The 22691-nt window shown below is 61.9% G+C and overlaps 3 protein-coding genes across 5 annotated transcripts; all 3 read left to right on the plus strand.

The window, feature by feature from the left end:
• Nucleotides 1-92: 92 nt before the first annotated feature.
• Nucleotides 93-7251, plus strand: CHLRE_07g325716v5 (uncharacterized protein). Its single transcript, XM_043064047.1, has 19 exons — nt 93-470; nt 635-901; nt 1189-1725; nt 1932-2057; nt 2245-2421; nt 2601-2771; nt 2909-3010; nt 3146-3325; nt 3702-3794; nt 3971-4101; nt 4288-4429; nt 4648-4757; nt 4902-5007; nt 5143-5262; nt 5416-5482; nt 5648-5804; nt 6135-6272; nt 6433-6547; nt 6760-7251. The coding sequence occupies exons 1-19, from the start codon at nt 324-326 to the stop codon at nt 6793-6795; spliced, it is 2922 nt and encodes a 973-aa protein (XP_042922614.1). The 5' UTR covers nt 93-323; the 3' UTR covers nt 6796-7251.
• Nucleotides 7252-7817: 566 nt separating this feature from the next.
• On the plus strand, nt 7818-12499 carry CHLRE_07g325717v5 (uncharacterized protein). Its single transcript, XM_043064048.1, has 3 exons — nt 7818-8180; nt 8495-10327; nt 10506-12499. Exons 1-3 carry the CDS (start codon nt 8136-8138, stop codon nt 11370-11372), a joined length of 2745 nt encoding a protein of 914 aa, XP_042922615.1. The 5' UTR covers nt 7818-8135; the 3' UTR covers nt 11373-12499.
• Nucleotides 12500-13727: 1228 nt separating this feature from the next.
• On the plus strand, nt 13728-21966 carry CHLRE_07g325718v5 (uncharacterized protein). Of its 3 annotated transcripts, none has more exons than XM_043064049.1 (6): nt 13728-14960; nt 15148-16435; nt 16534-16722; nt 17309-17368; nt 19301-19360; nt 19783-21966. In XM_043064049.1, the coding sequence occupies exons 1-6, from the start codon at nt 14179-14181 to the stop codon at nt 19924-19926; spliced, it is 2523 nt and encodes an 840-aa protein (XP_042922617.1). In that variant the 5' UTR covers nt 13728-14178; the 3' UTR covers nt 19927-21966. The 3 variants fall into 3 exon arrangements, with proteins under 3 accessions (XP_042922617.1, XP_042922618.1, XP_042922616.1); XM_043064050.1 differs by having other exon boundaries at nt 19786-21966; XM_043064051.1 differs by lacking the exon at nt 17309-17368.
• Nucleotides 21967-22691: the final 725 nt, after the last annotated feature.

Genomic DNA, 22691 nt, shown 5'->3' on the forward strand with positions numbered 1-22691 from the left:
GTGAGCTTAAAAGCTGGCGTGGATCCCAAGACACGCCCAGCACGATGAAGCCCCAAAAAGCCTTGACGAACGCAGTGCTTCAATGTTATGCTCGTATTACTGTGTAGACACAAAACCATTCCCACTTTACTGTTCCTCTAGTGGGACTGCTGCACAGCCTATTGCTGTGCGTTAAGCAAGCAGCTTCAGCGGACCAGCCTGCCCTGTTAAGTTTCTGGCTATATTGCTGCAATAGAAGAAAATTGAATTGCGCCTGAGCTCCGAGTCTTGCGACCGTTCGCGCCATTGCATCGCTTGGCTCCACGGGCGCCGCGAGGCAAAAGATGAAGCAAAAAAGCATCGGAGCTTTCTTTGGTGGCGCTGGGACGAAGGCGGGAGCGAAGCAGGAGGCAGTGAAGGACGCGAAGCCTGCGAAGCCGGAGAGCAAGCCCAAAACAAAGCCGGAGCCAGCCGACCCGGCCAGCGACCAGGTGAATCAACAGCGCTATGTGGCCTTTAAAACAAAATGCTGAAATTGATGTGGTCATCGTGGGGCGAGAGCCCAGCAAGCCTTGCACGCCGCGTGTCTCGTGAGAAGTCCGAAGCCCCCCGCCCTCAACAACGCCTGATGCTGTATCATGCGCCCGAGCTACAGGACAATGAAGCTGATGCCGCCAGCCGGCCAGCTCGCAAGCGCCTGCGGCGCGCAGTAATTGAGGACGACGACGACGCGGCTCTCGCCGTGGCATCCAAGCCGGCAGCAGCAGAGACAGCTGCGCCTCAGCAGCCCACAGCTGCCGAGTCGGAGCTAGAGGACAAGGATGCGACCATGACGGATGCACCTGCTGCAACTACTAAGGGAGCCGCAGCCGCACCTACGGCAGCGGCGGGCACGCCAGCCAAGTCGGCTGCGCCAGCCGAGGTGGGCCATATCTGGCGCGGTGAAAGTACCGAGTGCTGTGTGTAGCTGGGGTGAAGTTTTATGCCAGCAACTATGAATGGGGGCTGAAGACGCAAGTCTTTGCAGAGAATTCTGGTGCAAGTTTGGGCTGGCAATGACCTGGCCCCGTGTTCATGTGCAACTGTTGGGCCGCGGTCACATACCGTATGAGATGCCAGGATCTTACGTCAAGCCGCCGCACGCAACCTTCTGGCTCTAGCGCTTCCCTCGGTTATATCTGAGCGAACTCCCGTATCTTAATGACACAGGAGCCAAAGGCTGATGGCGGTGGCCCAGGCACAGCCAGCAAGCCTGCGGCCCCCATCGCCTCCATCTTCCAGCGCCCTGCCGTGCGCAAGGCTGCCGCGGCGGCCGCGGCGGGCGGCAGCCCGGCACCGGGCAACGCCAAGAAGTCAGGTGGCGGCGCCGGCGCTGCCGCGTCTCCTTTGAAGGCCTCGGCGTCACCCGCCAAGGCCGGCAAGGGCGCGGCCCCTGCGGGCGCGGCCACCAGCACCAGGGATGCGGCCGGCGGCGAGGAGGGCAAGGCGGCGGCGGCGGCAGCTAGCCCTGCCAGCAAGAAGGATAAGACCAAGGCCAGGGCGCCGAAGGTGGAGAAGGCGGGAGAAGACGGGGAGGAGGGCGAGGAGGCGGAGGGGTCGGAGGCGGACCCCATCAGCGACAGCGACGACGACGCGGGCGGCGACGTGAATGAGCTGCTGCCTGAGGGCGCTGTGGGCGGCGGCAGCGGAAAGAAGGCGAAGGCGAAAAAGGCCGCGGGCCGCATCAAGTCCGGCAAGGGCGCGCAGGTAGGTGCAGGCTGTGGAGCGCGGTAGTGGGTTCAATGTAGAAGGGCGTGCAGGGGAGGTCAGGGGGTGAAGGTTTGGGAAACCGCACCAGGTAGATGCGACATGGGCACTGGAAAAGAAACGTGAGCATGTGCCAGCCATGTCGCACCAGGTTGCATGCCCACTACCGTTGCGCCAAGCGCTGCACTGCACCTACCGCACCACAGATGGAAGGCGTGGGCACTGGCGCACTGGCCGCCGCCTCCAAGTACAAGGAGCAGGACATCAGCGCCGTGATCAGCTGGAAGGAGGGGCAGCCGGTGCCGTACTCGCTGTTGGCCAACACATTCGAGGTGTGCGTGTGTGTGTCAGGGGAAGAGCGTGTGGTTGCAGGGAGGTTTGGCGGAGCGAGGCAGCCTGAGAGCATGACGCCGCTGTGCAACACAAGGTCATACTGCGCAACCTTGGCCGCGTACGCATTCAGCTGTGACCTCATGCCATGTGCCCTCATCAGCCCGCCGCGTTTCCGTCGTGCCCCAGGCCATTGCCGGCACCACCAAGCGCCTGGAGATCGTGGCCCTCTTGGTGTCGGCCTTCCGAGCCATCCTGGCCACCAACCCGCCCGACCTGCTGCCCGCCGTGTACCTGTGCGTCAACCGCGTGGCGCCCGCGCACACCGGCATCGAGCTGGGCATCGGCGAGGCCACACTCATCAAGGTGTGTATGGAGGGGCCTCAGGAAGAGGGGCTGGCTGACGGCCTGGGTGATGGCTGGGGTAGGTGCAGTGACGTCCTTCGGACGCCTGGTATTGTAGCTGTGCGTGTAGGAGCAGTCTGGGATACCCATTTGTATGGGCGCTGCCTGAGGAAGTTAGCCCTGCGTGCCAATCCGCGCAGGCGATGTGCGAGGCTACGGGCAAGAACGAGGCCAGCATCAAGAAGTCGTACGAGGAGCACGGCGACCTGGGCGTGGTGGTGGTGGGCGCGCGCAGCACGCAGCGCACCATGTTTGCGCCGCCGCCGCTCACCATCGCCAGCGTTCTCAAGGCCTTCCAGAACATCGCGCAGGTGCTGGGGTGCAGGGGAAGGCACTGTGCCACGCAAGGAACCCGTGACTGTTGCCGACCTACTGCCATGGGGCTTGCTGCTCAGTCACCGGACACGTCACGAGCAAAGTTGCCAATGCCGCAATCTCCAACCCCCAGACGACCGGCACCAAATCTGGTGACCAGAAGCGCGGCATGATTGTCAAGCTGCTGGTGGCGGCCAAAGGCAACGAGCCCGGATACATTGTGCGCTCGCTGCAGGTAATGCTGGGGCTGGAGGCAGGGAACGGAGTAGGCCTGCGCCCCCTGGCGCAGGAGACAGGGGCATCGCACGCCACTTGCACCATGCGCCAAGGTAGCTCTACACCGTGCACGTTCCCGCTTTAACCACCCCAGGCCAAGCTCCGCATCGGCCTGGCTGAGCAGTCTGTGCTTGTGGCGCTGTCACACGCCGTGCACCTCCACCGCGGCGGGCCGGCGGCGCTGAAGCAGCCGGATGTGAAGCTGGCGGAGGCGCTGGAGGCCGGGGCGCAGGTGGTGAAGCAGGCCTACAGCGAGTGCCCGTCATACGACGTGGTGGGTGCTGGCGGCGGTGGGCGTAGGGGCTGGCAAGCAGGCTTGTATGAGCTGTGAGGTGCGCTAGCGGCGGGGCGCCTGCGCGGTATGGCAGCCTGATGTGTGTGCAGGCGGTGCGGTAGGTGGTGCGGTTGCTTAAATGCTGGCGGCTGAGGCTTTGTGGTGACTACCCCCTGTCGAGTGCCACTCCGTAGCCAAAGCATAGGCCACGCCCTCCTCCTTACTCTTTTGCATTGAGTTTGCTTTAGTCTGGGCTGGCATCTACAACCCCTCTCCCCCCACACACGTACTCAGTGCGTATTACCCTGCCCCCCCCCCCGTACTCAGTGGTTTTCCCCCGCCCCCCTTACTACACCGCTGTTTTGCGCTCTCGCAGCTGGTGCCTGCGCTGTTGGAGCACGGCTCGACGGACCTGCTTAGTCGCTGCCACTTCATGCCGGGTGTGCCCGTGAAGCCCATGCTGGCCAAGGTGGGTGCAGTGCCGCACGGCGCAAGGTCACAGCCAAGGCGGCGTGGGGGCCACGCGAATCTCCGCACGAGAACTCCAACTCCCTAGTTCTGCATCCGTAGCTGCCGCAATGCACGATTCCCTGCCTACTGCCCTGATAAGATAATGCCTATGCGTGTCCCTTTCTTTCGCATCAGGCCACCAATGGCGTGGGCGAGGTGCTGGAGAAGTTCACGGACATTGAGTTCACGGTGGAGTACAAGTACGACGGCGAGCGGGCGCAGGTGCACGTGCTGGACGGCGGCAAGACCGTGCACATCTTCAGCCGGTGAGGAAAGATACCAGATGAATGAGGCTTCGGGTTCAGGGCGGGGTCCAGGTTTAGGCCGTGTCGTTCGTGCGAGCGCAGCCCGTGCCAACGCGGCACTCGGCCCTACAGTCCTGCCGCTGTCCCTGGCCCATCATCACCACAGCTGTCCTTTCCGCGCCCCTAAACTCCTATCCTGGCCCGCAGCAACGCCGAGAACAACACGCCCAAATACCCGGACATCGTGTCACGCATCAAGGGGCTGCTCAAGCCCGAGGTGGACTCCATCGTGTTTGACGCCGAAGCCGTGGCGTACGACCCAGAGAAGAAGAAGATCCTGCCCTTCCAGGTAGCTACTCCGTGTTTGGTGTTGCTTTCATATCGGTATTCTTGTCCTGCGGTGTATTGAAGCGTACGTGGGTGCTGTATTGTGTTGGCATTGGTCATGGCGACACGCGCGCTCTGTTACCTGCTTCCTGCATCGCCACCTAGGGTTGGACCTGGCACTGGTCTCTTTTTGGCTTCCGTTACCAGTCACCACCCTTGCCCGCCATTTTGATGCCCCAGGTGCTGTCCACACGCGCGCGGAAGGACGTGGCTGTGGACGACATCAAGGTGCAAGTGGTGCTGTTCGCCTTCGACTGTCTCTACCTCAACGGCCAGTCGCTGCTGCACAAGTGAGTTGGCAGCAGGCCCCCCCTGTGTCGAGTCGTGCGTGTGCGCGAGGAGCTAGGCGGCGGCCCGTGAGGCTCACAAGTGTGCCCGCACGGTGCTGTGAGTTGATCACCTCGACCGTTGACGCTGCCGCAACTCCCTGGCAGGCCGCTGACGGAGCGGCGCGCGGCGCTGTATGGGTCTCTGACTGAGAAGGAGGGCGAGCTGCTGTACGCCAGCTACAAGACCAGCCGGGATGTGGAGGAGCTGGAGGTGGGGATGGGGGAGCGGCGCAGGAGGTATGCCTGAGCCCAACGAGGGGCGTGGCCGGACATTTGTGGCAGGCACGGGTTATGCCTTAAGCAGACAGAACATCAACGGCCGCGTGCCCATCCTGCACTGCTGCAGAGCTTCTTGAATGAGTCTGTGGAGGCGGGCACGGAGGGCCTGATCGTCAAGACGCTGGGTGACACGTACGAGCCCTCCAAGCGCTCCAGCCACTGGCTCAAACTCAAGAAGGACTACATGGTGGGTTTGCTCGAGCGCTGTTGGGCGTTGGACATAATCTGACAGGACACAGGGATTCTGCGTTGAGCGTTGGCTAGCGGAGAACCGGGGCAGGTGTTCGGTACCCCCACCCACCTTATGCCAACACGCCAATTTGCCCCTGCGCATGAACAGGAGGGTGTGGGCGACACGTTCGATGTGGTGCCCGTGGGCGCCTTTTTCGGCAAGGGCAAGCGGACAGGTGCGTGCATAAACTGGTTGTGCGGTATGCGGTCATTGGCATGGGACAGATACGAACGGCCCTGCCCTGCGGGAAAGGGCTGCACACTCAGCCCGTAGCACTCCCACGCTCAGTCCTAACCCCGCCATACCCTCACCATGCCCCTGCCATGCATGCCACCCCCAGGCGTGTTCGGCGCCTACCTGCTCGCCGTGTACGACCCGGACACCGAGACCTACCAGACCATCTCCAAGCTGGGCACCGGCTTCAGCGAGGAGCAGCTCAGCCAGCTGGCAGAGGCCATGCGCCCACACACCATCCCGCAGCCGCGACACTACTACACGTGAGCGACGGAGAGCGCAGGGACGAGGGATGGGGGCAGTCCGTACCAGGTCTGGTTTTACGTGGCGAGGCCGGGTGGGCCTGAGCGTAAAGCGTATGGGCGTTGATGCTGCTGTCTTGCGATGCATTGCGGTGTGTGCCGTCCGCCTTCATCACGGCGGTCGCGGTAGGTTTGGCATGCAGGATGCATGCGCTCAGCAAGAGGAGTGCTACAATCCCGTCTCGCGTCCAGGCGTCGCAACTCCCAGTTGCAACTCCACGCCCTGCTCCGAGCCGTTCAAGCCTTGCCCTGCCCTTACTGCCCTGCTTGCTGTCACCAATCCATCTGCAGCTGGGACGAGAGTCTGGTGCCGGACGTGTGGTTCGATGCGGCGGTGGTGTGGGAGGTGAAGGCGGCGGACCTGTCCATCAGCCCGCGGCATAAGGCGGCGCTGGGCCTGGTGGACCCGACCAAGGGCATCAGCATACGGTGAGGAGCAGGAGCGGTCAGAGGAACGCTGTGTGCGGGAATGTGGTTGTGCATGAAGGGGGACTGTTGTGTGGCAAAGGGCGTGCATTGCAAGCAGACTTTGTACCACCGGACGCACGCTGCACTTGACGCCTTATCTCCACGGCATGCAACCCTGCAGCTTCCCCCGCCTGATCCGGGTTCGTGACGACAAGTCACCGGAGGACGCCACCAGTGCGGCGCAGGTGGCCGACATGTTCCGCAACCAGGCAGTCATACGGCAGCAGAAGGCACAGGTGAGCGGGTGAAGTTCGGATGAAGTAGGTGGAAAGCAGCGTGGGGAAGCAGGGGTAAGGGCGATAGGTCGGTTGGATACACTCGCTGACACTGGTCAATGTTAAGTTAGTGCTGTGCGGAGGACCCTGGTCAGGAATCGGACTGTCTTTACATTTGCCTGTGCTGCCTATATGCCACTTGCTATACATACCATGCCTGGTGCCGCCTGCAGGACAACCAGGCTGGCGATGAGGGCGAGGACGAGTAAGGACACGAACGTTGGTGTGGCCAGGCGAGGCCGGTGAGGCCGAGCGCGTGGCAGTGACGATTGATTGAGCTTCTGCTGGGCAATGAAGGTGCCTGAGCGGGTAGGCAGCGGGTGTAGCGGCGCAAGAGGTGTAGCGGCGCTGTGCTTTCGCTGCAGCAAGCACAAACAACTAAAGTCAAGGTTGTGAAGGTGTTACTGCAAGCACGCAAGCAAGGCATGGTAGGCAGCAACGGAGGTCTACGTTGGTTAGTCATCACGGGTCAAAGGGAGGTGAGGGGCAGCGGGAGGCGCACTGCTGAGCAGGGGACTGTGCGAAGGGCCAGTGTCCCAGCAGGTATGGCGAAGGGCGGGATGCGGTTACTGGTGCGGCCACAGCCACAGCGGGTGCATGCAGCACCGCCAGAACTATGGACTCACCGCCTGCACGGATGCGCTAGAATGTAAGGGCAGACCGCGTCACAGCCTCACAGGCAAGAAAGGTAGCTCTCCCTCTCAAGGGGAACTTTGGGCTGTGCCGCCACCACACCACGTTGGTCGCATGTCTGAGGCCGAAGGACTCGAAACTACCTACATGGCCGGGGTCGGTTGGCATAGGTCCGGCATGTCCAGCCGCGTCGCGCTGCTAAGCACAAGCATGGCGGGAAAGAAATGGGCGCAGCCCACTTTTCCCGTGCATTTTCCCTTGAACGGGAATGACCCTAAATCCAGTCAGTTTGCGGGAATGCCAGATGCTTTACTTGGTGGGCTACAGGCTTGTGTGCACGTTGGCAGCTAGAGTCCTGTATGTGGCCGTTATCACGGCCCTGACGAGTGACGAAGGCCCGCTAAAGGCGTCCCATGCACCGCAAAACAGGTATAGAACTACAGGCCAGGGACTAATAGGAAGGTTGAAGACCCCCACAGGGGACCGGCTGGCGCTTGCGGGGGAAGATTGCCTGTCGAGGAGGCGACCGGCACGGTTTGTGAGCATCCGTTCAATCCCCCGTTGAACGGGGTTGCTTTCTTCATTTGCGCATACTATAGTAAAGCTGCGATGTTTAGGTAATGAACGGCAGACTTCGCGCTTGCAGTTTAAGCGGTGACAAGTCAACGAAGACAAGCCCTCTATATTATGGACATTGAATCGCGACTATCTAATTGGCTGTAATAGTGCTGTCAGGGTAACTAGCGCACTTTGGGACTTTCCCAGACGGTCACCCGCTGAGCCGCGAGCGCAATGTCACGCCTGGCAGTATGCGCACAGATAAGGCAAGGAGTTTAGCTTAAGGGCTGAATTCTGGGACAAATTACACGGCGTTCCGCGAGCGGAGCTCTCCGCGTCCCTCGCTGCTGGTGTCTCGATGGCATTGATAGACCACACATCTACCCACCCTGTCGAATGGGAGGTAAGCATATCACCATCATCAGCGACGCGTTCAGGAGTGGGAGTGGGAGTCCATTGGCCCATGCGTCGTTTGGTAAACTTGTGCGATACTATAAACCTTGACCATTGCGATTGTCTCGTGGGACACATTTCCAATCATTCCGCTGTGGGAGTTCCGGTGTCGGGCAAAAGCAGCCCACTCGCAGTCCCAAAACTCACGGCGTGAAGCCCGAAACGCTCGCGCTGTCTTCGGCCCGCATCGCACTTGCAACGCCTCCAGGCGTAGAGCCCCTAGCCTGGCTGACGCCCCTCCTCCCCGGCGCTTAAATTTGACAGGACGAGGCGGCACTGGACGGCCCACCACCGCCGGGCAGCGGCCGTGCTAGCAGCACCGGCACGCCCACCGCCATTAGAGCCTCCGTCATGTCCTCAGACACCTCCTTCGCAGCCGCAGGGGGCCCCAGCGGCCACGCCGACGGGCCTGGCTCCGCGCAGCCCTACGCCCGCGCGCCGTCGCTGCGCCAGGCCGCCTCGTTCCTGCGCTCCTCCTTCTCCGCCTCCGCCCGCTTCCTGAACCGCATGGGCTCCGCCAACGATCCAACCTCCCGCTCTGCAGCGGCCGGGCTCCCGCCAACCAGCAAGGGCCCGAGAGAGTCATTCATTGGCTCGCTGCTGAATGCAGTGGGCCTAGGTGGCGGCGGTCACGGCCGTGCCTCTGGACCTGCGGGCGCCATCAGCCCAAGCGGTGGCAGCCGCTCGGGACCCAGCGTGACCGGGCGCAGCAAGCTCATGACCAGCCCCACCCGCACCCTGGCCCGGTTGAGCAGCGCTGCGGCGATGCGGGCCGAGATTCAGAACTACAGCCAGTTTGGGGACCTCCGGAACGATTCATTCTCGCAGGCCTCTACCGCCAAGCTGCGCCGACGCTCGTCGCTCACCGGCAGCGGAATTGCTGGCGCCGCAGACGAGGCACTGGCGGCGGCAGCGGCGATGGAAGCTGCCGCCGCCGCGAGTGGCGGCGGCGGCGCAGCCGGACTGTTCAGGAAGCTGGGGTCCATCAGCCTACTGCGCCAGTCTGCGCCGGCGCCCCTGTCCTATTCTCCATCGATTCGTGCCAGCGCCCCCGGGATCGTGCACAATGCCGAGTACGGGGTAAACCCTGCATCAACGCCGCGTGACGGCGCCGGCAGCCGTCATGGCTCGCCGCTGCCGACAGGCCGGCTAGCGCGGCCCAGCGAGGGCTACAGCAGCCACCCGCCCCACCAGCCACCACGCTACAGCCACTCAGGCGGCCCAGGGTTGGTTGGGGACAGCGTGTCGGCGGTGGGCTCCTCAGGCCAATACCACTCACCAGCGCACATGCGGCTAAACGCTCCCTCCCAGTTGTCACGCCCCGCAGCCGCCGGTGTCTCGCCACCTGCCTCGCGGCCCGGCACGCGCGGTGGCAGCGGCGGCGCCTCCCCACCGGGCGGCATGTCTTGCGCCGACCATGGATACGTTGCAGAGGCCGGCGGCGCTGGTGCACCGCCGCCAGGGGCGCTCTCTCGCAGCGGTAGCCTTGCGCTGCGGGAGCGGCCGCCGACGCCAAAGGGCCGCTCGCCGCGCAACAGCGTCAACGGCTCGCCGGGTCGGCTGGGCAAGGTGCTGGGCTCGTTCCGACTTCCCGACATCCTCACCGGTGGCGGCTCGGGCCGTTCAGTGACGGAACGCCGCAACAGCGTGTCTGGTGGCACAGCCGTGGGCGCGGGCTCCTCCTTCACGCGGCCCAGTGCTCCCGTAGACATGAGCATAGGTGGAGCCACTGGACCGGCCGCGGCGGCGGTGGCAGCGGCGCGTCAGTACCGGCTGTCATCGGGCGGCGCCGGCGCGGCGGTGCGTGCCAGCGGAGGCTCAGTGACCGGCGGCATACCTGCAATGGGCCCGGGAGGCGCCGCCATCTGTGCCGCTGCCGCCAAGCGCGCCGCTGCTCTAGCTGCGGCCAGTGGCGGGAGCAATTCGCCTAGCGGCGGCGGCCCTGCCAGCGCAGGGCCAGGCGGCGCTGGCAGCGGCGGCAGTGGCACGCCGATGGCAGTGGCGGCTTCAGGCGTGTCAATGACGGCCGGGGCGCCGCGCCCTTCAGGCTCTTCTGTTACAGGACGGGCGCCGGGGCTGCTTGGAGGCATCTTGAAGGTATGCGTTGAGTAAACAAAGGGCATTGGCTTTGGACAGAGCATGAAAGGCGATGCCACTGTTCGGATTACGGTTCATTGTTATGTTGCGACGACACGGGTTTGCAGCAAGCGCGTCCCAGCTGGCTCCCCCTTTACGCCATACCATTCTGATTGCCTTCTTACTACACTCCCCGCAGGATTTCCAAACGTCTATGGAGCTGGATGAGGAGGGTGCCATGGCGGCAGTGGAAGCCGAGTTCGACCGGCGCTTCGGAAACGGCGGCCGGGCCACGCCCACATCCGGCCTGCTGGCGCCACACAGCGAGCGCACGTCACCCACCCATCCAATGCCCGGATCCCGGCCACAGAGCGCACGGCTCAGCGTCCACCACTCCGTCTCTGCGCTGCCCCCGCAGTCGCAGTCGCCGCATCCACCCTCACTGCCGCCCGTTCCCATCGGCGGTGGCGTGGCGCCGGCTGGGTCGGACCGTGGCACACCCGGGCAGCAGCCGTTCGTGCGGCGTCGCAGCACGCTTGGGGACGGGTGCCCAGCGTCTCCCTTGCAGCTCCGCAGCGCCGCCGTTGCTTTGGAAAATCACAACAGCACCGGCGCTGGCGGAGCCGGTCTCGAAAGCATCCTGTCTTCATCGTATGATGCATATGGGGATGTTGGGTTTTCGGCTCGCCGCCCGGGGTCCGCGTCGCAACAGAGCCCGGGTTCGCCGCCACATGGCCTGAACGCACGCATGCGACTGGCCAGCATCCGAATGAGCTGTGCGGAGGGCATCGTGAACGCGGCGCCGCCGGGGCCTGGAGGCGGCGGCGCTGGTGTCATCCGCGGTGGCCCGGCACCTGCAGTGGTTCCTGGGCTCGTGGCGTCGCCGTCAGTGTCGCAGGGGGGCGTGATAGTGCTGCCGCCAAGCGAGGGCGCGCCAGGTCAGCTTCCGCAACAACCCTCGCCGATGATGCCGGCAGCGCGGCCGCCGTCAAGCGGTGGCGGGGGTGTGCCGGTGCGGCTCCGTAGCGCCTCTGGTCCCTCGATGGCCGCGGGTTATGGGCATTAGCAAAGTTGTGGGGCAGGCTTCGGTAGCAAACCCTGGAATACTGCAATGTTGCCAGTAAGCGGCCGGCATCAATAAAGTAGTGGGACGCTATCCGTGCCGGCGTATGCATATGGACATTCAGCCGTAGGCAAATGCCGTGGAGCAACAAGTAGGCGAGAGCGGCTGTAGCAGCTGCTGCTGCCGGGCGGCGAGGGTGCCGCGGTGATGGCACGGATGCGAGCACTGCCACGCGACTACCGCGTTCAGCATTAAGAAGTGGGGCCTGAAGAAGGTGAAGGAGGTGATTGACCTGTGTGACAGTGAGTAGCGTGCCGGCCAGTGGCTGTGCGGCCATATTTGCGTGTGGCTGAAGCTGCACACTGCAAGACCTCGGCGCTGTCATTCTGCCGCTTCGTATGTATTTTACCGCTTTATGCAGCGCTTGATGTGACAGGAGGCTTAGGCGGCACGGCTACAAACGGCTTTGTAAAGTTGGTCTTTGGGTGCGTGGTTTGATTCATGGTTACTGGGTGACTGGCAAAATGCGGGAGGTCCTTATGCCATAGTGCCATGGTGTTGGTCGCTGGTGGGGCGGATGGAGGGTGGTGTGTCCGTAGCGAGGCTTTTTGGTGTGCTGGTGGGCTGGTCAGTCTCTGGCTCGGTTTCCCTTCGTGGTGCCTCGGCACAGACGTTTCCGGACATGGGCCTCCGGGCCAAGACATTGCGCGTCTATGACGCCGACGAGAAAATGGTTGGTGCTTGCGTTTGATGGGGATGTCGACAGACCTCTGGCCTGTCGCGCCTGCTTGTGCGTGAGTGCTGCCGCCAAAAGACCTAAACGAGATGAGGGGTGTTGCGTGGCGGTGGGGCTTTGGCGGGCTTCGGCTTGGCTTCGACTCATGCGCGTAACACTATGAAGAGATTATGAAGGTCGGCAGCCAACCAGAGGGCGGGTGTTGTTTCTCTGGGTGGAGTAGTGTTGCGGAACTAATGCGTACGTAGACCAGAGCGGAAGGCGGAGTGGGCTTGCAGGCGGCACGAGAGTAGGCAGTCAGTAGCGCAAGTTGGGTCGCAGATGGCCCTTCGCGGCGTGGGTACGGCGTGCCCCCGCTTGTCGGGTGTCCCTTCAATTGTAATCCGCATATGTTGTTCGTATCAGGTGTCAGGGTTTCAAGCCCCCTTTGTTTTGGGTCTTTCAACATCAGCGCCGGCGGGCCCTCGACACACGCGGTCGTGCATATATAACCCAAGGTGTGATGCCTAGGTGACAGTCAGTCGATGACTCGAAGTGTTACTACTGCAAAGTGGCCGGTGGTGGCATCCCTGTGGCATGTGTGCAACCACTCTTGCACCTTCTGCGCGTGTACAAGGTGCGAACGCCTCACACCGAACTATCATCAGTAACGGTTCCCCCATGCCCGCCGGCGGCGCTCCCGTTGTGTTTGTCTCGCACTCGCATAGTCGCATTCGGCTCGCCTACCACTCGTCGTACAACTCGGCTCCCTCTTCTGCCTTGCCGCGCCCCGTCTTTGACCCTTCTGTTGCCCCCTGTTGTCGTATTGTCGCCCGGCCATTGCTTTGCTCCACTCTGTTTGCATTGGCTCTGCGGTGCTCCTCGGCGCTCATCCGTGGACGCTGGTCGCCTGCCTGCAGGTGTGCTGCGCCACTGCTACACGCGTGCGGCGTTGCGGGATGGGTTAAGGGGAAGGTTGGCGCGCGCGCGCACACACACACACACACACACACACACACACACACACACACACACACACACACACACACACACACACACACACACACACACACACACACACACACACACACACACACAGACAGGGGAGAGGGGTATGCAACTCGGCTGGCACGGGCTGCATGGGGCTGCATGGGGCTGCATGGGGTCGAGGTCCCGACAGACTGGCCTGTCGGGTCGAGACCAGTTTATGCGGTGCCATATGAGTCTAAGTTACAGCTTTAACCACTCGGGAGCCTGGGAAAGGGGGGTCCGAACACTGCTTTGGCCCGGATCCAGGCAGGATCCAGGGGAGTTGCATACCCCTCTCCCCTGCACACACACAAGGGGCGCTAGCAGTAGATAGTCCAATTAGCAGCTGCTAAGGGGACAGGAAGCGGCGTCCGGGTTTGAGGAATGAAAGGCCAGCGACACGCACGCTGCGCACTGTGAAAGTCTGTGAAGGGCAGGAGGGGTGCTCGTTACCTTGCACGCAAGGTAGCGCGCACCAGCGAAACTTCGGATTTACCCCCTCTGGCCTGCTTAATATGTGTGTACCACCAGCGTGCCGTTGCAAGTACGGGATGTTTTTAAGAGCGCCCCAAAAGATCGCAATCAACAATCAAGGAAATATCGCGCCGACGACCCTCAACGGCCGCCTCCAACTCTATCGGCGGACTCGCTCTCCAAGTATAAATCTATAGCGCGTGAAGACGCGCGCTGGTGTCTTCGTATAGGTCGCTATTTGTGAGGCCGGATAAGACTGGACAGGCGCGCCTGCACCTCCCATCGCACGACTTGCCTGCAATCAATAGAGCTTTGGCCATTACATACATGGGAGCGGCTGCCTGTGAGTGCTGTAGAGCCCGCGGGCGGTAGCGGCCTAGCCTCGGCTCTGCAGTCATGGCGCCGAGGATGCCGCCCGTGCCGTTTCCAATACCAGTCAAAGGTAGCGAACTACCTGGCGCCGGCTTCGAGAGGAGTCGCGACGTTGGGCTTTCCTCGTCAGCCGAGCGGCAATTGCAAGGGCCCCCAGCTTCAACGCTTCAATTCGGCAGCTTCGATGTAGACGCCGATCAGGAGGCGGTTTTGAAGCAGATGTCCACTGGCATGCGGTTGACAACTGGGAACGATGCGAGGCATCCGCAGCTCGGCGAGGCGCCGGGCGGGAGCGCTGTGGGAGGGCCGGGCAGCCGCGCAGGGCCCAAAAACGGAACCACGAAGCATGGTCCGTTGATCAGCGGCGGCTTCGGTCCTCACGTCGGCCCTGTGGAGCACGCCGCGGCGGCCGAGCTCGACCCGCCGCCCGGCTTGACCAGCAGCGGCGGGCCTGCCGCCTCACTTGCCTCAGGAGCCGACGGCGCGTGGATTCCATCAGGAGTTCCTGATCAGCGCTTTGAGGTGGCAATTGTAGCCGCGCCGCATGAGGGCACGTCAGCGTCTGCGCTGCCCACGCCCGCCGGGTACAGCAACAGCAGCAGCAGCAGCAGCCGCCAGACGCCGCCGCCGGCCGCAGCAGAGGCGAGCAGCAGCGGCGGTAACAGCGCAGGCGTCGTCGTTGTGGTGCCCGACGCCTCAAACTCCGGCGCCTCCACTTCTGGCCCCTCCGCCTCCGCCTCCGCAGCCTCCTCCGTCGCCGGCGCATCTTCTTCAACGCCTGCCGTGCCCGAGCCGGGGTTCGGTGTGTACGCGCAAGGCATCCCGCAGACGCTGCCCGACGCCGAACTCAAATCGCTGCTGTGTGACGCCTTTGGCGCGTTCGGGGCCTTCGGCGAGGGCGGTGTGAATGTGGTGCGCTCACCGCGCTTCGGCCTAGTTGCCTACATATTCTTCGCACGGGAGGAGGACCGGAAGGCGGCGCTGGCATCGACCGGGCAACTGTGAGTGCTGTGGACGAGAGCAGCAGGTCTAGCTAACCCTAGAGGAAGGCCAAAGGACAAAGCCGGCACAGGGGCCTATACGCAGCGAGTGTGCGCTGTAGCTTGTCATGCTGCTTTGGAATTTAGCTTGGTCGTCCGTCGAACAAGAAGCCTATCTAAAACCATCCCGCTTTACTTGCAACTGCAGAGTCCTCGCCGGCTCCACCCAGCCGCTCAAGCTGCTGTCCATGCTTCCCGAGTTCGCGCGAGGCTTCGCCGCCGGCGGTAATGCAGCCAGTGCGCCCGGTGGCAGCAGCAGCTCGCGTGAGAGCGGCCACGCCGGGCCGCACGCGCCGGGTGGCCGGCAACCCGGCGGCCGGGGCATGATGGGCGGGAGAGGCGTGGGGCCAGGCGGCTTCCATCCCAGGCTAGATTTCGGCGGCCCGGGCGGCGGGCATGGGCGACGCAGCAGCATGACCATAGTCGCGCCAGCCATGGGCTTAGGTCCGAGCGGCGCGCCGCCGGGCATCATACAAGTCGGAATTCTGCCGGCTGCGCCGCCGATGCATGCTGGTGTCGGCGGCGCGCCGGCGCCGCAGCTGCGCGGTGGTGTGACGGCGGTGCCCATCATGCAGATCCCGACCATTGGCCTAGGTGGCTTGGGCGGCATGGGTGCCGCTTTGGGTGTAAGCATGGGCATGGGCGTCGGCATGGGTATGGCCGCCAGCGGTCTGGGCAGCGGGGCAGGAGGTGTCGTGTCTGCGGCGGCGTCTGGTGGCTCTGGCGGCGTCTTGGGCAGCAATGTTGTCAGCACAGCCGGCGGGCTAGCGCTGGCGCCAGCCGGCCCAAGCGGCGGCAAGAATGGCACTTACGGTGGTGCTGGTGGAGACGGCGGTGGCGCGTACAAGGGCCCAGGCGGTGCACACGGCGTTGCAGTTGGGCCTTCTGCTGCCAGTGCTGGGGTGCGCACTGTCATTGGCGGCACCGGTGCCAGCACCGGCAGCGCGACTCTTTCCAGCGGCGGCAATGGCGGGTACCACCGCGCGCCTCATCAGACGCCGCAGGTGCTACTGCTCCAAGCGCAGCCGCTGCACCAGGAGCACGCGCCACATTCGCCGCAGCCGCACCACCAGCACCAGCACCACCAGCAACCGCACCAGCAGCAGCCGCACCAGCAGCACCAGCAACAACAGCAGCAGCCGCACCAACAACAGCAGCACCAGCAGCAGCACCAGCAGCAGCAGCAGCACCAGCAGCAGCACCAGCAACAACAGCAGCTGCTGCCACCGCGCTCTGCCATCACGCTCGGGACAGGTGGGGCCCTGGTGACCCAGCAACCTGTGTACGGAGCCACTTCGTCGCTGTACGCTGCTGGCGGCATGCAGGCGGCGGCATCGCAGATCATGGCTCCGACACCTATGCCCGTGATGAGCCCGCTCGGCAGCCCTATGTTGCAGTACGCGCCAGCGCAGATGTATGGCATGCATGGTGGACAGGTGAGCTATGTTGTAGTGTTGTGTGTATTGAGTAGTTCATATCTATCCATTGTTTGTATGACTCATAAGCTTTGCATTGCCCTACTTGGCCGTTGCAGATGACCATGCCGCTGATGCTGACGCCGGTGATATACTACGACCCCACCACCGGAGTCACAACCGCGGCGCAGGGAGCAGCCTGGGCCCCCGCGCACTTCGCGCCCCAGCAACAACAGCACCAGCAGCACCAACAACTCCAGCAGCAGCAGCAGCAGCAGCAGCCAAGGAACTCTTACATCCAAGAACAGGTGAGCGCCGCAACCAACCGACCCACTTCGCCAATCCAGCGGAATCCACCGCGGAGATTCAAATGCTCGACAGCCCGAAACCCCCCCGCAATCCCATGCTGCATGCGCCGTACTCAAATTGCGCCTTCCCCCGTCCTGACCGGTACTTAACCCTGCACCGCTTCCGCTTCCCTACAACTTGCATTCAAAGCTTCGATGAAGTACTCTGCCTCGCTCCACGCTGCACTTTGGCTTAGGATGCTTCGGCGATGCCTAAAGCAATTCTTCCTCCCTCCTGCCCGACGGCCACCGCAAACATGATCTCCTGCAAATTCAAGCCTATGCATGCAACATAGTATTTGCTGGGAACTCGTATCGAGCTGGCGCGCTTGCGGATGCCCTGATTCCCCTACGACCTACTCACTTCGCTGGTAATCATGCACACAAGCGAGCGCACACGCATCGATAGCTCCATATTGATTTATGCTTTACGCGCGCTGCGCTACATGCCAGTCACCAGACTTGACACCGCACCGGTACTCTCGCCTCACCCCGCTGCCAATCTGACACGCTGCCCGCCCTTCTCTCGCACCCGTACGTGCCTCAGGCCAACGCCCAAGTCCACCGAGCCCCCAGCTCAAGCAACATCAACTCCGAACTACGCAGCGTAAGTTCTGACGCGTCACCGTTCATACGCACATGACTAAGGACCAGGGGCTGGGTTGGGCTTGGGTTTGGGTAGACGGCTTGCTACCCAACGGGCTTCGGGGATGGGAACTTGCACTTGCACGCTTTTGCAGAACTCACCTGATGAGACCCTTGGCACGGTCGAAACGCGTCGTGAGAGCCTTGCCTTACTGCATTATAGTGCGAATGCGGTGTTGGGAACTCGGACCCATCCCTTAGGGCGTGCGTGCGTTTCTGTCCTTACTCCTAGCCTGCCTTTTGCTCACGCGTGCTTCGGCACGCACTGGTCCTCCTACCGTGTCTTTTGGGGAACCTACGTTTGTGCCCATTCCACCGCACTGACCCTTCCACCTACGCCAACTCTTACGCTTGCATCACACGGCTCTCCAACACCACTTACAGCAGCACATACCCTCTTCGCGCTTGGTCACGACTGATGTCAGTCTGTGGCTGGGTTGTCGCATGGGGCTTGGCTTGCCAAGCCCGGAGGAGTTTTGCATACTGAGGGCAAACTTGCACGCCACCTGGGTACTGACGTTTACCGTTTTCGCCTTTCGCACTTGTCATGTCTTGACACGAAAGCAACCTGGCTGTGAGGTTCGGTCAACATCGGAATGGTGTTGGTGCGTGACTTCTTTGGTTACCCAGGGGTGCACGGTTCCGTGTTGCTCGACTGTGGTGGGATGCGGTGGTGACGGTCGCAGTACCGAAGCCCGCTATGCGCCCACTAACCACTTTCGCGCTCACGAACCACACTTGAGGCATTGGCTCTGCGAGTTGGTGGCGGTGATGGGCACAGCCCTGATCCCATTATACTCTCGCATCCTGTCTCCATATTTCCCACGAACTATACGAACTGTCCACGTTTACACGAACACGGGATGAACGCACCCATGGCCCACCGCCGGCACACGGTGACCATGGTGTGTTGCTTCATTGCCACACCCACCGCGGGAATGCCGCCTACCCAGGGCTTCCCACTGCGCGCCTACCGACTGTACTCCGCACTGACCCTCAACAGACCTAAACACCCTCCGTTACTCGACAACACGGTTGGCGCATCCCCTGCCAGCCACGTTGTCACACGTTCACACGTAAGCATATGCGGTACACGTCTCCCTCCGTTTTTTACGCCTTACTAACAACGATACCCTATGCTCCCAAAGTGGTGCGGTGCTGTGCCGTAAGGCAGCAGCACCAGCTACCTTGGGGTAATGGTAACTGCGCCTTACTGGCTTAATGCACCGGGATTTTCTGCGCTATGGTGGGGTAGCGTAGCAGCAGCAGCAGCAGCAGCAGCCAAGGAACTCTTACATCCAAGAACAGGTGAGCGCCGCAACCAACCGACCCACTTCGCCAATCCAGCGGAATCCACCGCGGAGATTCAAATGCTCGACAGCCCGAAACCCCCCCGCAATCCCATGCTGCATGCGCCGTACTCAAATTGCGCCTTCCCCCGTCCTGACCGGTACTTAACCCTGCACCGCTTCCGCTTCCCTACAACTTGCATTCAAAGCTTCGATGAAGTACTCTGCCTCGCTCCACGCTGCACTTTGGCTTAGGATGCTTCGGCGATGCCTAAAGCAATTCTTCCTCCCTCCTGCCCGACGGCCACCGCAAACATGATCTCCTGCAAATTCAAGCCTATGCATGCAACATAGTATTTGCTGGGAACTCGTATCGAGCTGGCGCGCTTGCGGATGCCCTGATTCCCCTACGACCTACTCACTTCGCTGGTAATCATGCACACAAGCGAGCGCACACGCATCGATAGCTCCATATTGATTTATGCTTTACGCGCGCTGCGCTACATGCCAGTCACCAGACTTGACACCGCACCGGTACTCTCGCCTCACCCCGCTGCCAATCTGACACGCTGCCCGCCCTTCTCTCGCACCCGTACGTGCCTCAGGCCAACGCCCAAGTCCACCGAGCCCCCAGCTCAAGCAACATCAACTCCGAACTACGCAGCGTAAGTTCTGACGCGTCACCGTTCATACGCACATGACTAAGGACCAGGGGCTGGGTTGGGCTTGGGTTTGGGTAGACGGCTTGCTACCCAACGGGCTTCGGGGATGGGAACTTGCACTTGCACGCTTTTGCAGAACTCACCTGATGAGACCCTTGGCACGGTCGAAACGCGTCGTGAGAGCCTTGCCTTACTGCATTATAGTGCGAATGCGGTGTTGGGAACTCGGACCCATCCCTTAGGGCGTGCGTGCGTTTCTGTCCTTACTCCTAGCCTGCCTTTTGCTCACGCGTGCTTCGGCACGCACTGGTCCTCCTACCGTGTCTTTTGGGGAACCTACGTTTGTGCCCATTCCACCGCACTGACCCTTCCACCTACGCCAACTCTTACGCTTGCATCACACGGCTCTCCAACACCACTTACAGCAGCAACAACAGCAGCAGCAACAGCAGCAGCAACAGCAACAGCAGCAGCAACACCACCCGTATGGCTATGATCGAGGCGGCGGCTACCGGGGACCTGGTGGTGGTGGTGGTGGTGGTGGCGGTGGCGGCTGCGGTGGCTACTGAGCAAGCGCGCACGCAAGCGCCGCTGTCGGTTTGGTGATGACATGCGGGCCCGTCTGCTAGCTGGCACATGTGTGGCGGCCGTGATCGGGGCCTTGCCGGTCGGGGCCTTGATTGCCGCTAGGGGCCTTGCAACCCTTTAAGGCGCTTGGCGCTGTTGCTGATCTCTCCTCTCAACAGCGCCGGCAACGGGCTGACGTTGTTTTACGTATGTCATCAGGCGGGAGGCGCCGCAGCGGCCGGATGCAGACCGCACGCTACTGCTGCCCGTGGGCCATGGTACAGCAGCAGGCGGGTAGACAGGGCAGGCAGGGGCAGGTCATGGCACGCGCAGGTTCACGGCACGCGCAGCAGGGCTTGTGAGCAGTCAGGGTGCAGGGCAGTGGGGTAGGACACAAGTCAGGCTTTTTGGGGGGGGCCTAAAGCAATACTACAAGGGGAGTGTGTGACAGCGTTGCCAGTTGCGAAGAGTAACTCTTGAGCGGCGGCATGCACGAGTATGTGTGGTCAGCAGCAGAGGTCTTGAGCGACAGGCGCAACAACGCACTGCGCCCCACGGAACAATATCAGTGTGTGGCCCCTGCGGGTGAGAGGTGACTAGACATGATACATTGTATACGGAAGTGTAAGACGGGCGAAAACGCTGCGCCCAAGGTGAAGTCTTGCGTCGCTTTACGGATGAATGCAAGCCGTGTGTGTGTGTGTGTGTGTGTGTATGTGAGTGTGTATGTGTGTGGCGTAGGCCTGCTAGGAAGAGTTGCGGGAGCCAGGCTAGGCCTCGAGATAGGGAGCGAGCAGCCGGAGGCAGGTGGCGGTGGCTATGGCTGGAAGGCTTCACTATGCATTCAACGCAATGCCAAAGCGGGTTGGGAGTGCAGCTTCGGGCTAGAAAGGTAGCAGCTGCTTGGCTTGCACACGCCCGGAAGGGCCTGTGTGCCTCCGTGCGCATATTTGCATGGAGCAGTGGCTAGCACCTGCAGCAGCATACATGGCGGTGTGTGCGTTTACTTCCCGTCTGCGCTTTTGAAGCCACATTGAACGGCCACTGGTGCAGTGCGGATGTGTTCTTTCCAGATGTACCCCTACCCCTCTGTTGCTAAAGATTGATCTCGATTCGGTAACAGTAGGACATGCATGCAACCGCACATGTGTTGTCCGGTTCAGGCATTCATTGGGCCTAAGCACGCTACTGTCACCACTGCTGTCTGATTTTCTGCACTGGGCGCGTCAGCTGCATGGGCGTTGGCACGCAGAGGTGTATGTCGAGCGCGCGGGTTGTGCGTGGTGTGCGTCGTCAGCATCTGCGTTGTAAGCATTGCCGGCTGGCTCTATGGGGCCGGTCGATGCAGTGTTGGGCTGTGGTGATGTCCGTGGCGTGAGACGGTGCCGAGCGCAAAGATGCAGCGAAGGTACGCTCTTGCGCAGGTGTGCATGACACGTACGGTGCTTTGTTTTGGGCGAGGTGTGAGTCTAAATTACAGGCTCATCCCGCCCTTGCAATGTCTCCGCACGCATGTCTTCAGTACTTACATTTGATCCACTGATGGATTCCTGGAGAGAGAGACATACGGAGTGAGTATTTGGAGAGACACAGAGCAGAATGTCCACCATCCATGGGCATCTGCTGGGAGGTACACGTTGTATTGGGATGAAATGCGCTAGTATGAACTGTATGAGACGGGATGAGAGTGAACTACTTGCATAAAATTGAAGGTACTGGCACCAGAGAACCAATTAATGTGCCGGAAGCCGAGCGAGGAGGAAAGCTGAGACGGGAGCGAGAAGCAGGCTGTGAGATTGAGTAGGATCAGGCGGCATGGATGGGGGAACCAGGAGCGTAGTGCCCTTGAGCATAGCTGACGGGAGTGAGACGACGATGGCCAATGCAAAGAAGAGAGGCGTTGGGAGGCGCTGGGTGGGGCTGGGTGTCAGGCGACAGGACGCAGGTGGATCAGCATCTGTGCACCGCCATAACGGCGGGCGAAAGTGCATTGCTGGTAAGACTACATGAGCGCGAAAGTGCGTGTGTAACGAACTGGCTGCCGTTAGCGCTCAAGCCGCGCACTTTCACCCCTGCTTTCACCAATCTAGCTACCCGCAAGGGATGGACCTGGGCACACAAACCGTTGCAGCTGCGGGACGGTGTCGTCTCATTCAACTTTGAAGGTATCGGTAGCCAGACAGGTTCCCAAACTATCGGTAGACAGCAGGCATTGCGCCATTGCCGCTTGGCCAAGTGGGAGCGGGCAGGTACCGTAGGGAGTTGGCACCCGAGTCCCCGTCACCGCACCCGTCGTCACCCTGGCTGCAGAGGTGCAGGCAAGGGCCGCAAGGCTACGAGGGGTTCAAAGCGAGAAGCTGCTCAGGAAGTCCATTACCCGCGCCTCGCACGTGTGTTTGGAAGACACGGTTTCGTCTCGTGCGACCCTGCATGATGCAGCGTCGCCCTGGCTTGCGGTACCGCGGCAACCGTCGGCAACCGCCCTGGCAACCCCCAAGTTCGTGTATTTAGGATTGTGTAAACTACCCCCATTTATGCAGCCGGCCGGGCGACGCGGCTTGGGTTGGGGCATTCTCCCATGCACCTTCAAGAGTTCCCGGCTACCAGCAGGACGCTAATCACTGCGTCAGGGCCAAGGCCAAGGTCAGGGGTACACAGCGCAGGTACCCGCAATGTCACGCTGTACTGAAGGCCGGGTTCGACACCCCTTCGACCCCGCCCTGACACGCGCCCTGCTGTATGACCCGTTATCACGTGACAACGTGTA

Source organism: Chlamydomonas reinhardtii, chromosome 7 (assembly GCF_000002595.2).
Source record: "Chlamydomonas reinhardtii strain CC-503 cw92 mt+ chromosome 7, whole genome shotgun sequence".
NCBI classification, from domain to species: Eukaryota; Viridiplantae; Chlorophyta; class Chlorophyceae; order Chlamydomonadales; family Chlamydomonadaceae; genus Chlamydomonas; species Chlamydomonas reinhardtii.